This window comes from Leucoraja erinacea, chromosome 1, assembly GCF_028641065.1.
Source record: "Leucoraja erinacea ecotype New England chromosome 1, Leri_hhj_1, whole genome shotgun sequence".
Classification (NCBI taxonomy): Eukaryota; Metazoa; Chordata; class Chondrichthyes; order Rajiformes; family Rajidae; genus Leucoraja; species Leucoraja erinaceus.
Window position 1 is genome coordinate 34,157,272 of NC_073377.1, and position 17,474 is coordinate 34,174,745.

The 17,474-nt window shown below is 43.9% G+C and overlaps 1 protein-coding gene across 7 annotated transcripts in view; it reads left to right on the forward strand.

Annotated features, from left to right (window-relative positions):
- The window catches only part of celf4 (CUGBP, Elav-like family member 4), a 1,152,430-nt gene that overhangs the window by 1,075,277 nt on the left and 59,679 nt on the right, over nt 1-17,474 (forward strand). For 4 of the 7 annotated variants that reach the window (XM_055632378.1, XM_055632399.1, XM_055632384.1 and 1 more), the window contains one exon: nt 8,146-8,211. In XM_055632378.1, the coding sequence (XP_055488353.1) occupies nt 8,146-8,211 (66 nt within the window). The remainder of the gene's footprint in view (nt 1-8,145; nt 8,212-17,474) is intronic. The other 3 variants (XM_055632405.1, XM_055632423.1, XM_055632391.1) reach the window with 1 other exon arrangement.

A 17,474-nucleotide genomic window follows, 5' to 3' on the forward strand; every position in this document is an offset into this window, starting at 1 on the left:
TGATGTATGAAAACATTGAACAAAGCCATTCTGGTAATTGTTGCTCAGGATGGGAAGGTGGGAGAGTGTAGCTTGTCTTTTATGAAATTTAGTTTTCTCCTGAGTTGTGCAGCAGGATTTGTTCTAGTCTTTTCACTCTTCCAGTTTATCCCCCCTCCCCACCCCCTCCCCTCCCTACTGAAGAAGGATTCCGACCAGAAACGACACTTGCTCCTTTTCTCCGGAGATGCTGCCTGGCCTTTGGTTACTCCAGCATTATGTGTAAACTAGCATCCACAGTTCCTTCCTACATATTCTGTCTGTCAGTGATTCCATTGTTAATGGTGTCAAGACATAGTGCATGCCTGGGTGAACACAGCTGGTACTTGAGATTCTTTGACTAGTTTCATGTATGGATTGAATATGTGGAGAAGATGGAACACCTTTTTTCTACTAATGATGTTGCAGTCAGGAAGAAGCCATGTGGCTCATGCCTGCAGGTAAAAAGATGTACAAGATGATAAAACTGTTGGTTGCAGCCAAACTGGAAGAGAAAACATTTCAAGATTTGATTATAACCGAGCTGAAATGTTGGAGACAACCTGCAGAATATTGTGAATATCAGACAGATGCAGAAGAGGCGTTCTAGGATCAGAATATTTCTGGAATCAAGGGAGCAAAAGGAGCAGCTCAATGAGAAGAATTTGAAGAGCAAACAGGCAATTGGTATTTTTCAAGCAATGGAAACAGCGGTGTAGCAAGCACACAATTTGCAACATCTGCCTGCAGAGATTCAGATCATGAACAGACAAAGCCCAGTTCTTCAGTATCTTTAGGAGAAGGAAGAATAACTTAAAGGGAAGCAACCATCATTGTGGTGATGTGAATACAAGCACAAAATTGATTGTCATAATTATATTGGGGATGCATGTCAATATTTTGCCAGAGAGGAAGACAAGACAATGGCAAACACACAACTGATTCCGTTTCAGATTAATGTATTATTATGTACACCAGGGTGCAATGAAAATCCTTGCTCACATGTAGCTCAAAGAATGAACAGGAGGTGGTAACGATAGATACAGAAATAAATACGACGAGTGCAAAACAGTTGAATGGTGCAAAGATTGGAGTGCAATCTGAAGTAGTGGTGAAGGCCAATAGCAGAGTTACTGAATGAGGTAGAGTTAAGAGTAACAGTATGTGGCAGCAAGGAATGGGAAATAAGTGATCGGTTCAGAAATCTCACTGCAGTAGGGATGAAGCTGTTCTTCAGCGGGAAGTCTGGGCTTTCAAGTTCTTGTATCTTCTCCCAGGAGGTAGAAAAGAGAAAACGGAATGGCCAGGGTGACGGACATTCTTGACCGTGCTTCCATCCTTCCTGGTGTAACACATCTTGAACATGGACTGGATGGAAGGAAATAACGAGCTTGTGGTGGACTAGGCTGTGTTCACTGCTCCCTGCAGGTTCAGATGGTCAATAGCAGAGCAGTTACCTTACCAGGCTGAGATGCATCTCATCAGTATCCCATCTATAGAACGTCTGTAGAAGTTCACGAGCTTATTAAAAAAATGTCATAAAGGATATGGTAAACACAACCATAAGATGGTGCACTGAAACTCAAAGAATCATCCACCTGTAACTACATTGGAGAAAATATTAAAATGATGGTGCTCGGTGCTGGGATCGCAGCTATTTACAATATACATCAATGATTTGGTTTTAGATGAAGGGATTCAAAGTAACATTAGCAAATTTGCAGATGACACAAAGCTGGGTGGCAGTGTGAACTGTGAGGAAGATGCTACGAGAATGCAGGGTGACTTGGACAGGTTGGGTGAATAGGCAGATGCATGACAGGTGCAGTTTAATGTGGATAAATGTGAGGTTATCCAATTTGGTAGCAAAAACAGGAAGGCAAATTATTATCTAAATGGTGTCAAGTTGTGAAAAGGGGAAGTACAACAAGATCTGGGGGTCCTTGTTCATCAGTCAATGAAAGTAAGCATGCAGGTACAGCAGGCAGTGAAGAAAACGAATGGCATGTTGGCCTTCATAACAAGAGGCCCTGGTGCAACCACACGTAGAGTATTGTGTGCAGTTTTGTCTCCAAATTTGAAGAAGGACATTCTTGCTATTGAGGGAGTGCAACATAGGGTTACAAAGTTAATTCCCAGGATGGCGGGACTGTCATATGTTGAGAGAATGGAACGGCTGGGCTTGTATACCCTGGAATTTAGAAGGATGAGAGGGGATCTTATTGAAACATATAAGATTATTAAGGGTTTAGACACGTTAGAGGCAGGAAACATGTTCCCGATGTTGGGGGAGTCCAGAACTAGGGGCCACAGTTTAAGAATAAGAGGTAAGCCATTTAGAACAGAGATGAGGAAACACTTTTTCATACAGAGAGTTGTGAGTCTGTGGAATTCTCTGCCTCAGAGGGCGGTGGAGGCCGATTCTCTGGATACTTTCAAAAGGGAACTAGATGGGGCTCTTAAAAATAGCGGATATGGGGAGAAGGCAGGAACGGGCTACTGATGTGGATGATCAGCCATGATCACATTGAATCACAGTGCTGGCTTGAAGGGCCGAATGGCGTACTCCTGCACCTATTGTCTATTGTCTATGAAAGTATATTACATTTGAATGAGAACTGGGGACAGTAAATCCTCTGACTGCTCTAAATCAAGGATCAAATTTGATAGACCAGATCTAGCTATCAAAAAATAAAACAGGTTGTGAAGAAATAAAGAAGATGACTGTATTATCAATACTGGGTAAATATCCCAGACTGTTTCATGTTGAATTTGGAAACATTTATGGTATGACACCAATATTCACTTGAAGGAAAATGCTCCACCTTACTTTTTCTAAGCAAGATCTACACTTTACCATCTCAAGTTAAGGCTTGGAAGAGCTAAAGTGACTACAGTAAGCAAGTATATTTGTATTGGTTCTGACTGGGCAATTCAATCACTTGTATAGCGAGGACAGATAGCATCATTAAAATCTGCAAAGATGACAAGATGGTCATTGACAAATGTAGACCAATATCCCTAATTTCCAACTGATATTTTGCATTCAATAAAGAGAGAACAGAATTTTGTAGCCTCGACATGTCACATGCTTTCCAACAGCCTCAATTAAAGGCATATAAGAGTACTCAACAATGAATAATCACCTTGGATTGTTCCAATCCAACAACCTTCTAATTAGGTTGACATCAACGCCTGATAGTTTTTCAGTCAAAAATGGATAACCAACATTAAGCAAAGCATAAGCATCACTGCACAAATTGTTGACTCACAAGATAACATTTGTGATTCAAACATACAATTTGGGAGCAAGAGTAGAACTATTGGCCCACGTGCCTGTTCCATCAATAAGATCATGGTTAATCTGACTGCAACATCAACTCCCATTCTCTGCTAACCCCATACATCTTTAACCCATCTGCTTATCACTCATCTGTCTCTTTAAAAGACTTGCAGGAAAGAACTTGCCTCACCCACCTTAGGTGAGTGAGGCCTTTTTAAAAACTACTGTGATCCCTAATTCTATGAGAGCAATCAGAAGTGTACAGAGGAACAAGAGTTAAAGTTCTGAGTTAAAGCAATTGAGTTCATAAATTCTGATTCAATTATAACCATATAACCATATAACAATTACAGCACGGAAACAGGCCATCTCGACCCTTCTAGTCCGTGCCGAACACATATTCTCCCCTAGTCCCATATACCTGCACTCAGACCATAACCTTCCATTCCCTTCCCGTCCATATAACTATCCAATTTATTTTTAAATGATAAAAACGAACCTGCCTCCACCACCTTCACTGGAAGCTCATTCCACACAGCCACCACTCTCTGAGTAAAGACGTTCCCCCTCATGTTACCCCTAAACTTCAGTCCCTTAATTCTCAAGTCATGTCCCCTTGTTTGAATCTTCCCTACTCTCAGTGGGAAAAGCTTTTCCACGTCAACTCTGTCTATCCCTCTCATCATTTTAAAAACCTCTATCAAGTCCCCCCTTAACCTTCTGCGCTCCAAAGAATAAAGCCCTAACTTGTTCAACCTTTCTCTGTATAACATCTTCAAAAAATTCGAGAAGATTAGTCAAACATGACCTTCCAGGCACAAATCCATGTTGACTGTTCCTAATCAGACCCTGTTTATCCAGATGCTTATATATATTATCTCTAAGTATTCTTTCCATTAATTTGCCCACCACTGACGTCAAACTAACAGGTCTATAATTAAATAAATTATCATCCATTCAAATCATCACTGTATTTTGTGATGCATCCCCTTACACAGCAGAAGTAGTTTTGTTGCATCACATGGTGCAGCCTGAAACGGCATCTGTCCATTCCCTCCACAGATGCTGCCTGACCCGTTGAGTTGCTACAAGTATTTGGCTTAAAATTTCAGCAGCTGCAGTTTCTTGCATCTCCAGATGGAGCGACTAGATGAAAGAATGCAAGAAATTCTTATCAGGTTAGGCAACATCTGAGAAAGAGAAACAAGGTTAAAGATTCAGGTCAATGATCCAGTCTTGATGAAGGATCATTGGCTTTAAATATTAACTTTCTTTCCCACTCCATGTACATCCATCGTTGTACACTAAAGCCATCCTACACACTAGGGACAATTTACAATTTCACCAAAACTAATTAACCCTCAAACCTGTGCGGCTGTGGAGTGTGGGAGGAAACTGGAGGACCCAAGAAAACCCATGAGGTCAAGGGTATAACATACAAAATCCGCACAGACAGCACCCTTAGTCGGGATCGAACCCGGGTTCTCTGGCACTGTAAGGCAGCAGCTCTACCACTATTCCTGGTCTGGAGCAGCAGGAATAGGCCACTACTGCTCCAGACCACTTAGATTTCTTCTTTCACTACCAGGTTCCAACTGCCAGAGAAACCCAAAGATACCAATGGGCACATAATATTCAGCATACATTTGGATTTAGTGAATGAGAACTTTGTACCATTGTGTGCCCAAAATTAGTAAAGCAGACGGAACACAATGCCAAAGTTCATGATGGATATTTTGCAGTTGATGATCGTATCAGATGCCATACATGATTATTGGGAGGAACCATTGATTGCACTAGATTATCATAGAATTACAATATTCAAGGAGACCATTCAGCCCATCAAGTCTGTATCTTCCAACTTCCATCATAAGATCACTAGTCTTGCAGGTGGCAGCTCCTTCAATAACACATACTTGTGCTTTTGAACATGATAACATTTGGTGCCTCTGTCACTTTTCAGACCCCCAACTATCTCCTGGATGTAAATATTTTCCTGTCATTTAATCTTTCTGTTTTCTTAAATCTGTGGTCTCTCATTTTGACACCTTTGTGAAGAAAGTAAGTCCTTCCCATCATAATTTGATCCCTCAACTGAGTTTCCCCTCAACCTCCCCAGCTCCAAAGAAAATAAACCCACTCTGTCTATTCTTTTCTCAAAACTAACATTTTCCAATATTGCCATCAACCTCATAATAGCCCTGTCCCACGGTGCGAGTTCATTCCAAGAGTTCTCCCGAGTTTGCCCTGATTCGAACTCGGAGATTTACGGTAATGGCCACTCGTCGGTACTTCACGAGTCTTCCCATGCTTACCTGCCATTAGCAAGTCTTCCCGCGTACCTGCCGTTAGCGTTACAAGCCCTTAAGAGATGTCCCCGAGCTCCGACGTACCCGCTACATTCATTCTCCGTGCTTACCACGAGTTTGATTTTTTTTTAAACTCAGGAGAGCACTTGAATGAACTCGCACCGTGGGACAGGGTTATAAGTCTTCTCTGGATCCTCTCCAGTCCTTTGATGGTCAATGATCAAGTGCTGTCGATTCTTCATTGACATCATGTGTCATAGTTATCAGTAATTCACAGGAGGACTTACCAACAGCAGAGACGTGGTGAAGGAGTCTACACGTTGAAAAGAGATGTAACCTTTTTCTCCTGACCACCCAGCACAAACTGAGCTGTGTCCTTCACAATGAAGAATGAAACCAACAGATAGGTTTTGTAGATGTGGAAGTTTTAATTACATAGTTTTTATGTAACATTGTATTTGGGCTGTACCTAATGTATGCAAATCCTCATACAAATGAAGATGGAAGAAGTTTAATATCTCAAAGGTGATGTTCGAGAGGCTTTACGAGTTTTTAATTGTTTAACTCCCACTATCAGTTGAAAAATGGCACAAAAAAAGTTAAATGGGTTTGAGCACTAAAGAACGTAGTGAAAAAAACTGTTGAAATGTGAGTGTTACTTACTTAATATCTGCACGTGCACAACAGTGCTATGTTTATGAGAATAAACACCTACTTCTTGATGTAGCACTTCAACCACATTTTGGTCATCGATCTTTATATTGGCTTATGTGGTTCGGTGTCAAGTTTTATTTGCTCCTGAGATCATAAGATCATAAGATCATAAGTGATAAGAGCTGAATTAGGCCATTCGGCCCATCAATTCTACCCCACCATTCAATCATGACTGATCTATCTCTCCCTTCTAACCCCCTAACCCCATTCTCCTGCCTTCTCCCCATAACCTAGATAGTTTCATCAATGTTCATACTGTTGAGTTATAAGGATATAAGCTACACATATCTATTCTGCACTAAATATGTTAGATTTAGCTCTCAGGGCTAAGGGAATCGAGGGATATGGGGGAAAAGCCATGATCAACCATGATCATATTGAATGGCGGTGCTGGCTCGAAAGGCCTACTTCTGCACCTATTTTCCTATGTTTACCTATGTCACCTATGTTTATCCTCTGACATCCATCAGAGATAGCCGTGAGATAAAACATCCTGAGATGCTTTGCTTAGATGAAGGCATTATAAATGTACGTGACATTGTTGTTGATGATCTTGATGATAAGTCTACCACCCATTAGTAACACCTTTCTCAGTAACTCTGCTGCCTATCATTTCCCCCAACCATCAGTAGCAGGTGGACACCCCAAGATGCATCGTACTCTCTGGACCGAGTCAATTATGTCTGAAGGAAATGGAAACCCTCCCAAATAAATAGAAAATGTAGGACATTTGTGGCTAGAATTTTGATTGCATAATTCCTCAAATCCTATTATATATTTGAGGGATGACTTTAGAATTGAGTAATCAGTAAATGCAAATATTCTGACCAGTATTTAGTGATGGTCAAAACATGCTCCTCTATGTCCAAGGCCACAGGCCTCCCAGTTGGGAATGTCTTTGTCTTGGCCTGTCAAAGGCCTTCGTGTAAAGTGGTGCACAGTTAGCTTCTTCTTCTTCCGAGTGGCGTGCACAGCCTAAAGTTGTTGGACAACTTGTTCCATTTGATCTTCTGTTTGTGCACGTCAAGTTGATTGCATTAGTCAAAACAGGGCGGACCACGTGAGGGTTGCAATCTTCCACCCCCACAGTTAGCTGATACCTGTCGACCACTGGCCCAGCAGAGGTTGGACCAGTTGTGAGGATATGGGCAGGGAAAGAGCGCTCGTCCCCTAAAGATCCAAATGGAATGCATTTTGGTATGGACTTGTAGGGGTCCATTTGGAGGAAATTTGGTAAATTTCCTGAGGTGGGAACAAATAATATGGTCCTCCCTGAGGCTAAACGTCCTAGAGGTTGAGACAGTGGGGAGAAAATAAGGGGCAGGGGGGAGATGGGGGGTTTCTTGTTATTTACTTAGAATTGGAGAAATCAATGTTCATACTGTTGGGTTATAAGGACGTAAGATACTCTTATTTCTATTCTGCACTAAAAAGGAACATATACCAGATTTTGTAAAGTCTCCACATCAACTTTTGGATCTGCTGTGCAGATCTGAATCCAATCATAAATCTGAAGAGCCTTTTGTTAAATGTTAAAGAGCATGACCCTTTCCATCTGTCTGTGGCTCTGCCACTGATAACTTCAGTGTGAATGCCTCTGAACAGTCTCTAAGCTGGCAAGAAAGGCACATGAGCTGAGGTGTTGTATGCCGAATGCAAGCAAAAGTATTTTTTACTGGGACACTTACCTTTGCAAGATGGCTAAAGTGAGGCTTTCAGTAATCTTGTGGATTTTGGGTTAGGAACTAAAATGTTGCAAATTATAGTATTGCAAATCTTACTTGAGATTTTAATCTTTTTTTTCCTGTTTTGTTTTGGCAGCACAAAGCCCGACTGCAGCTGATCCATTGCAGCAAGCATACGCTGGAGTGCAGCAATACGCAGGTCGTTAGTATTAACACTTTGTCTAGCTCTACTATCACTCATACTTTCCAAATGTCGCAACAAAAATACCAAACTTGAACTCAAATCTTTCTTTCATTTTATTGTCTTTCATTTTATTTCACTGCATATTATTCGCCTTTTTTTATGACTCTGCAGTTGATCACTGTACCGACTGGGTTTGTCTATCTACCCCGGAAAAGCTGTCGGATGCAGAAAAACCTAGGGGAAAGTGAAGTGTAGCCCATTTTGAACTTAATTAAGTTTAGAGATTTAATTTAAAACCGGACTAATTTTAATGCCAAGGTTCAATTTTACAATCAGAACACTGCAATATCTGACGAGATTTTTTTAATGAGTCGTCTTAGTACCCTGATATGACTTCCTTGCCAAGGATACAGAGGATGATATCACTGCATATTGAACCACATCAACCTGGGGAGCATTCCCAGGACATGATCATCCGAATCCTGCTGAACCAAAAATGGAGTCCTGTTGGTAAAGGGCAAACAAAAATCTGCTGGCCACTCACCCAGCTCCCCAAAGCTACATTGAATTAGTTAATTCTTCAACCAGCCACAGAGAACTATCTGCTCCTTCCCCCTCACCCTACCCCATTTGCTGCCACCCCTATCAGCATCTTGATGTCGATCCTTAGTTCAAACATGCAACTCCCCCTGATAAAAGACACAAAATCCTGGAGTAATTCGGCGGGTCAGGCAGCATCGCTGGAGAACATGGATAAGTAACGTTTCGGATCTCAACCCATTCTTCAGACCCCTGCAATCCGTCTGAAGAAACGTTCCAAATCGAAACATCACCTATCCATATTCCCCAGGGATGCTGCCTGACCCGCTGCTAATTATCTTCATCGAAAGGAAGACTATGCTGACACCACTTCAACACTCCCCAGCAATTCCACCACCATCTCTCCCCAACCCCCCCAGCCAAAGGAACGCCATAGTAATTCTCCTGGTGTGAAGGAGCCAGAGTTGGTGCAGTTTTATCCCTATCCCCAGCGGTGCACGTTTTGCATGTTCCCCCTGTGATTACGTGGCTTTAATCCTGATGTACAGATTTCCACCCACTTGGCTGGTAGGTAGATTAGTTGTCCACTGTATATTTCCCCTCACTGGTGATGTGGCAAAATAATCACAGGCCATGTTAGACAGAATACGTTGAATGGCTGCAGGGAAATAGAAATAGAATAGCCTTGAAAGGCGCAATGGCCTCCTTCTGTGCTGTAATGTGTAGTAAGACTCCAGCAATCCAATATTCCACCATCTGGAAATCTCAAGGTTCAGCACTTGGCTCACCTGATGATGTTTGCCCTACTTTCCTTTCCACTCCCAGGGCTCTTAGTTCTCATGCTCTCTTTCATTCACTGGAGCCCCTTTCCCACATTCCCAATCCACTCATTGGGGCCCCATTAATGCATTCCCCATCCATTCACTGAGGCCCCGTTCCCACATTCCCAATCCACTCACTGGGATCCCATTACAACATTCCCAATCCACTCACTGGGATCCCATTCCCACATTCCCAATCTACTTGCTGGGATCCTATTACCACATTTGCCATCCACTCACTGGAGCCCCAGTTTCCGCTATTTATTGAAACTTACGGGGTTCATTGTCAAATTAATTATTCTACTTTATAGCATCTGAAACAAAGTGCTCAAATATTTTTGTTTTATAATTATAGTCTAGAAACTCTGCTGATCTCAAATTACCAAAGTCTCAGGCATGGTAGATTACCAGAACAAAAATAGTCCCAACCTGCAACATCGCCTATCGTCTGTCCCATTGAGCTATGCCAGCACTTTGAGTCTTTTTTTGGTAAACCATCATCTGTACTTCCTTTTGTCAGCAGTGTAATGGAGTTTCATTGGAAATATGAAAAATTACAGTGACTAACGAATTACAAATGACCATCTCCACCCAAATAGAAAACTTCACGATATTCCCCCTATCTCCCACCTCATCCACTTGCCTTACCATAAGAAAGTAGCCTCATCTATTCTAATTGGTACATCTAAGAGCCCTCAGCCATAGTCCCCGGTTGGCCGACAACTATCTTGTGAAGCTGTCTTCAGGAGGGAGGGATCAGACATTTGTAATGCCAGGTTACCTACTCCCAATGGCCAGGGTTCACCCAAACTGGATGTTTTAAATCTAAACCTGTAATTGCTGAAAGCCCAAAAAAAAAAATCGAAAGTTTCAGCAGGTCAGGCAGCAGAAAGCTCACCTCTTAGGTCAATTCTATTCATCAGTACAGAGGAGGACTGTCGTGAACAGGCAGAACTGTGATGTGGTAACTAGATCAAACAGTCCTGTTCCATCGCATGAAGGGCGGAATTTCTGGTCATTGGTGCTTAATCTCGGTAATCATAAAACCGAGAGCAAACTCTTGGTTGCCATGTGTTGTTTAATCTGGAAATCCCCCAAATGACTGTCTACAATTTAGTTCGGCTGCTTTAATAGCAATGTTCGCCAACAGAATCAAGGAATGTCATTTGAACTGATGTGAAATTCAAATATTTACAATCTACTGCTGTAAATTATTCCAAAAATGTAAATTAAGTCTAAGTTAGTTTTGATGGCATGCCAACTCATGCAACCTTAGCAAATCGTCTGGCCCTACAAGAGTAGTTTTTGATTGCGTATTATAACAAGTAATTAAAAAATTGCAGAACTTTTAAAACATGTTTGAATACTTAAAGGTTTATGGCCGTCTATCACTTTCGTCAAATGTGTATGTTCCGATCTTTGCCAATACTGTATAATGTTCTGTAAGTAAATGAGACATTGCTTCTTCCTTTCCTTTCTTGACAATTCTTTATTATGACTGACTGCTTATCCAACATGATAACATCAAAGCTGTTGGGCACCAGGGACCCTGCTTAAGTGATCTGAGCGCAGGTATATGGGACTAGGGGAGAATACGTGTTCGGCAGGGACTAGAAGGGTCGAGATGGCCTGTTTCCGTGCTGTAATTGTTATATGGTTATATGGTTATATGGTTAAGTGATGTGTAACAGCAGCAGCATCAGAAAAGAGAAAGCTCTCAACAAAGGTTACTAGATATTTGTAGGGTGCTTAGTCAATGTCGATAGTAAAAGCTTCACTGCTCATTGGGGGGCAGTAGTCGTATATCCATGGCTGGTCCAGTGAGTGAATTGCTGCTCAATATTTGAAGGAATGTTCTGTAGCTCACCACATTGGTAAGAGGTTGACAGATGACAGAGATTACTTAATTCCAGTGCTGAATAATCATGAAGTAGCAGTGGCCTAGTAAATATGTACAAGCCTCCCATCTCATCATTTTGGCAGGCCAAACTGGAGATGTGGAGGTGGGATTTAATAGGAAAGATCCAACATGTGATGAAGTGTGAAGTGGAATTAATATTAATATGTATGGCTGAATTAAGCTGACGAAATACTTCAGGTTCGGGATAGCTAAAAACAAAAAATGCTGGCAACATACAATGCGCCAGTGAGTGGATGCTGAGAGGGATACAGAGCGAAACTGTAGGTCAATAATTTGTCATCAAATCTGTATTCCACCACCATGTTAGTCATTTACATCATTCCTGCCTTAGTTACGGCAGATGTATTTACACAAGAGTTCCAGAGCCCTTGTATTCATAGGCCCTCCTTGGTCATGACTGACCATGGGTGATGCATCCTAGTTGTTGGCTGCTTGCTCCAAACCTCGGCTGGAGCAGCATCGCTTGTGGCTGAAGCGACCAATGCGGGAGTGACAGTCTCTGTGGCAAAGGTCACATTTGTGTGTGGTCTCTGGTTGGTTGAAGTTGCCGCGCTCCTTTCTGCGTGCCCGCTTGTCTGCCGCTGCGTTCGTCAGTTTCTCTTCCCCCATTTTGAGATGTTGGTTTAGGGTACCTCTCCACCTTGTGCGGTCAGCTGCAAGGCTCTCCCAGGTCTCCGCATCGATGTCGAGCGCCTTCATATCTCTCTTGCAGACATCCTCATAACGTAGCTGGGGGCGGCCGATGGTTCTCCTCCCAGATGTCAGCTCTCCATCGAGGATGTCTTTTGGAATACGGCTATCCTCCATGTGGTGGACATAGTCCAGCCACCGCAGTCTGCGTTGCCTGAGTAGAGTGTACATACTGAGAAGGCCAGCGCGAGACAGGATCTCAGCGTTGGACACTCTGTCTTGCCAGGATATGCCCAAGATATGGTGGAAGCTTCACAGGTGGAAGGTGTTGAGTCTCCTCTCCTGCCCGGCATATGTAGTCCATGTCTCACTGCCGTACAGCAGCGTGCTGATGACACAGGCATTATAGACTGCTATCTTTGTCTTCATTGTCAGCTTTGGGTTGATCCACACTCGAGTTATGAGGCAAGCGAGAGTTGTAGCTGCCTTCACAATCCTTTTGTCAATCTCTGTGTCCAAGGAGAGGTTGTCGGTGATGGTGGAGCCGAGGTACGTGAACTGATGGACGGCATGGAGTTCGTAGTCGTCGATGGTGATGACAAGCGGCGCCTCTGTTTCCTGCCCCAGGTTATTCATCTTCTTCAGGGTGATGGTCAGCCCAAAGTCCTTGCAAGCCCGATAGAAGCGGTCCATCAGTGACTGTAGTTCCTGCTGGGTGTGGGACACAACAGCGGCGTCGTCAGCAAACAACATGTCTCTGATGAGAGCTTCATGTACTTTACTCTATGATCTGAGGCGGGCGAGGTTAAAGAGCCTGCCATCTGATCCAGTACACGGGTAGATCTCCTCTGTTGCGGTGCCGAAGACACGTTGCGGGAGCAGAGCAAAGAAAAGCCCAAAGAGAGTGGGAGTGAGTACGCAGCCTTGTTTGACGCCACTGCGGATGTCGAAGGGCTCCGAGAAACTTCCATTGAACTGCACTGTCCCCTTCATGTTGATGTGGGAGGATTCTATCATGTTCTGCAGTTTTGGTGGGCCGCCGATCTTTGGCAGAGCCTTAAATAGGCCATCTCTGCTGACGAGGTTGAACGCCTTGGTGAGGTCAATGAAAGCAACATACAGGGGCATCCGCTATTCTCTGCATTTCTCCTGGAGCTGGCGAAGGGAGAAGACCATGTCTACTGTTGACCTTCCAGCTCGGAAACCGCACTGTGACTCTGGGTAGACAGGTTCTGCCAGCTTCTGCAGGCGCATCAAGATGACCCGAGCAAAGACCTTGCTGACGATGTTGAGCAAGGAGATGCCTCCGTAGTTGTTGCAGTCGCTTCTCTTGCCCTTGATCTTGTCGTGGGTAATGATTGTGGCATCCCCCATGTCCTGCGGTACAGCTCCTTCTTGCCAGCACTGGCAGAGGACTTCATACAAAGGAAGTAGTTAGGTACTTTTGCAATGCTTGATCAGGTCAGGGGGAATCCCGTCGCTGCCTGGGGCCTTGCCTGATGCCAGGCTGTCAATGGCCTTGCTGACCTCTTCTACCGTCGGCTCCCTGTCTAACTCATCCATGGTCGGCAGGCACTCGATGGTGTCAAGGGCTGAGGGGGACACAGTGTTCTCTGTCGAGTAGAGGCCGGAGTAGTGTTCCACCCATCTCTCCATCTGCTGGAATTTGTCTGTGATTACTTTCTCAGTGGAGGATTTGAGAGGAGCTGTCTTACTCTGGATTGGCCCTGGTGCCTTCTTAATGCCATCGTACAATCCCCTGATGTTCCCTGTTATGGCGGCCGTCTGGATGTCCTCACTAAGCTGTGTCCAGTAGTCATTGGTGCAACGCCTGGCAGTCTGCTGAACCTTGCTCCTGGCAGCCCTGAGGATCTGCAGGTTCTTCTCATTGGCTGACTACTTGTACTCGGCTAGGGCTTCGATGACAGGAATCATCACGGTCAACTTGTCCTCAAACCAGTTGTGCGTCTTTGAGGCCTTCTTCCCAAAGCTGGCCAAGACTGTGCGGTGCTGGCCAAGGCTGTGCGGTGCTGGCCAAGGCTGTGCGGTACTGGCCAAGGCTGTGCGGTGCATGGTGTCACACAGAATTTCCCACTTCTCTGTTGCAGAGTCTCCAGGACACAAGGTGCCAAGTTCTCTCTCAAAAGCCTCTAGGAACTGTTGCACGAGATCTGGACGGGACATCTTGCTGACATCGATGCGGGGGTTCCCCCTGCTTCTTGGTACGGTAAAACCTCTTTGGCTGCAGCCTGATCTTGCAACACACCAAGGAGTGGTCTGTGTCGCAGTCTGAACTGTGGTAGGAGCGTGTGTGGAGAACGTTCTTGATGGCGGCATGTCTGACTAGGATCAGATCCAGTCGATGCCAATGCTTTGAGCCTGGGTGTCTCCAGGAAACCTTGTGCTGGGGCTTTGTCTGGAAGTACAAGTTGGCGATGCACAGGTCATGGTAAGTTCACAGCTCAAGCAGTCGCTCTCCGTTATCATTCATTTTGCCCACACCAAACTGCCCAAGGCAGGAAGACCACGAGTCGTGGTCTGCGCCCGCTCTGGCGTTGAAGTCGCTCAGGAGTCGCTCAACCCTTGGGATGCTGCTGATGATGCATGCGAGGTTCTCATAGAACTCGTCCTTTGTGTCTGATGTGGAGGACAGTGTCGGGGCATACACGCTGACAAGAGTCTCTCTGAGCCATTACTGCCCGGTTCCACCGTGTTCAGCAGGCTGTTCATTATTGTGAAGTCTACTCCATGCTCTCTGGGCTTGTCAGAGTCCTTCCCCTGCCAGTAAAACATGTTCTCCTTCTCCTTCAGTGAGCCCGAGTCTGCCAGCCTTGTTTCCAGAAGAGTGGCTCTGTCTACGTTGAGTCTCTTCAGCTCGGCGTTTATGACAGCTGTTTTCCTGCAATCGCTGATGTCCTGTAGGTTTTCAGAGAGGCCGGTCATCATTGTCCGGACATTCCAAGTTCCCAGTTTTAGAGCTGGTCTCTCTGGATGTGTTCTTGTGTTGGTTGGTGTGAAGGTTGCCATCTGCTGTTCAGATGGTTCCTAATCCCCGTGCACCCAGTGAGGATAGCAGACTGTGGCGGGACAGCACCTTATTGGCGGGGGGGCTGCCCAGCTTGAAGCGGCCGGTAGCTGTCCAGTCAGATCCGAAAATCCCTCCCACTGTCGGGAGCAACCCCTGGTGCCTCGCTTTACGCCAATCTAGCGATGACATAACCGGTAACTGTTGCTCCCCGTGTTGTGTCGATGCCGCAGGCGAAGCTGGAGTGTCCTCTCCAGATTGTAGGTGGAGGTTTGCAGGTGATGTGTAGTCGGATGCAAGAGTGGGCGATGTCATATGGAGGACGGGCTGTTGCCCATGCAGCATGTCCCTCCTCTCCACGTCGCTGATCGATCCAAAGGAACAGCAGGGCCGTTACAGTTTGGCACCAGTGCCGTCGCAGGAGCTGCCAGAGCGAGGTTGTAGACAACGACGAACTGCCTTAGGGGCTCTGGATTTTCTTGAGGTTTACTCCTGGAGCCCTTTCCATAACTGGATATGGCCACGAGGCAGTGGAGGTTTTAAATCAGAGTTTTCCCTTTCCTAGATGGGCTGCCTTTGCAGGCTGACAAGCCCCATCTGCCCTTGAATACATTCTCATATTTCAACTCAACTGCTTGATTTCAGTGGCCCCAGCATTAACACAACGTCACCTATTCCTTCGTTCCATAGATGCTGCCTCACCCGCCGAGTTTCTCCAGCATTTTTGTCTACCTTTGATTTTTCCAGCATCTGCAGTTCTTTCTTAAACACCAGCATTAACATAGATAGCTCCTTGAAATTGCCCTACCACCTTTTGACTCAATAGAAAGAAACTTGGTCCCAAAATAATTGGGCCATTTGACAGTACAATTGGTATAAACCTCAACATAATTTTTATTTGTATTTATCAACATTATGGCATTGATTTATAATGCTCCAAAGTCAATACAGATAAATAGTTTTCATTTACCAAAATAATGCATACAGAACATTCAAAGTTATCTTTTGGAAGCAGATATGTCCAATGGGCACTTTTAATAGATGCAATAGTTGAACGTAAAAATAATTCCAAGTAATTCAAATTATGAGCAAGTCGTTTCTTGTTTCTTTTGATATGGCATTTATAAATTTGCTAATATCTTTATTTTGGCTTCTGACCTTTTGGGATATCAAGTTGTTATTGTTCTGTATTTATTGTAATATCTTTCCAAATGAGGAAAATGTTTCACAAATTCATTTTGGCAATAGTTTAATCATTGCACGACTTTCATATTGATTTAATTTTGTATTGATTTAATTTTAATTGCTTCCAAGATCAGCATGAGAATGTGCTTAGTTGTCTGTCCTAAGAATGATTATAGTAGTAAAGTTATACCGCAGTAATTTTTCATTGCAAGTGCAAGATTTACACTCGACATTAGGCGCACTTCAAAAGTACCTCTAATGTGTGTTGCATTCTCCCATACATTGTGTTTAGATTCTACACTGCACAAGAACAGCAATATCAGGCATTCAAGTAGAAATTTATATATGTATCTGTTACAAAAGAGAGTTTGATAAATAGTACATTATTTTGGAACAAATTATGCTTATAAGAAAAATGTGGTAACTATCTGTGAAATAGATTTATTTGAAATTCAGTGTTATGTTTCCCAGTAAAATGAATTAAGGGATCCAAATGTCAATGGTCAAGAGAGAAGTCACAGTAGATTGTTGAGGACTGTGTGGCAGGGTTGAATTACAACAATGCATGAATATTTACCTTAGACCCTTTGAAGTCAGTAATGTTTGTGAGTATATAAGATGTCTTATATAGGACCGTTATTTTCATTGGGATGAGTTTGCAAATCCTCCCATAGTGACCCATTATCATTCTCCGGCTCCATACTCTCCTGAGAACTATGTCATAGAGACATAGTCATACAGCATTGAAACAAGCCCTCTGCTCAAATCGCCCACACCAACAAGTCTGTCCCATCTACACTAGTCCCACTTGCCTGCGTTTGGCCGATATCCCTCAAAACCTGTCCTACCGATGCACCTGTCTAGATGTTTCTTAAACGCCTCTTTCTTAATGTCTGCCTCAACAACTTCCTTCCATGCATCCACCACCTTTTCTGTGAGAAAGTTACCCCCCATATTCTTTCCCCTCTCACCTTAAACCTATAATCTCCGGTTCGTGATTCTCCTACTCTGGGCGTCTACCCAATCTCTATTTCTCTCATAATTCTGTACACCTCTATAAGAGCAGCCCTTCATCCTTTCTGCACTCTAAGGAATAGAGCTCAACTTCGCTCTATAGCTCAGGCCCTCAAGTCATTTCATCATCATTGAAAACATTAGC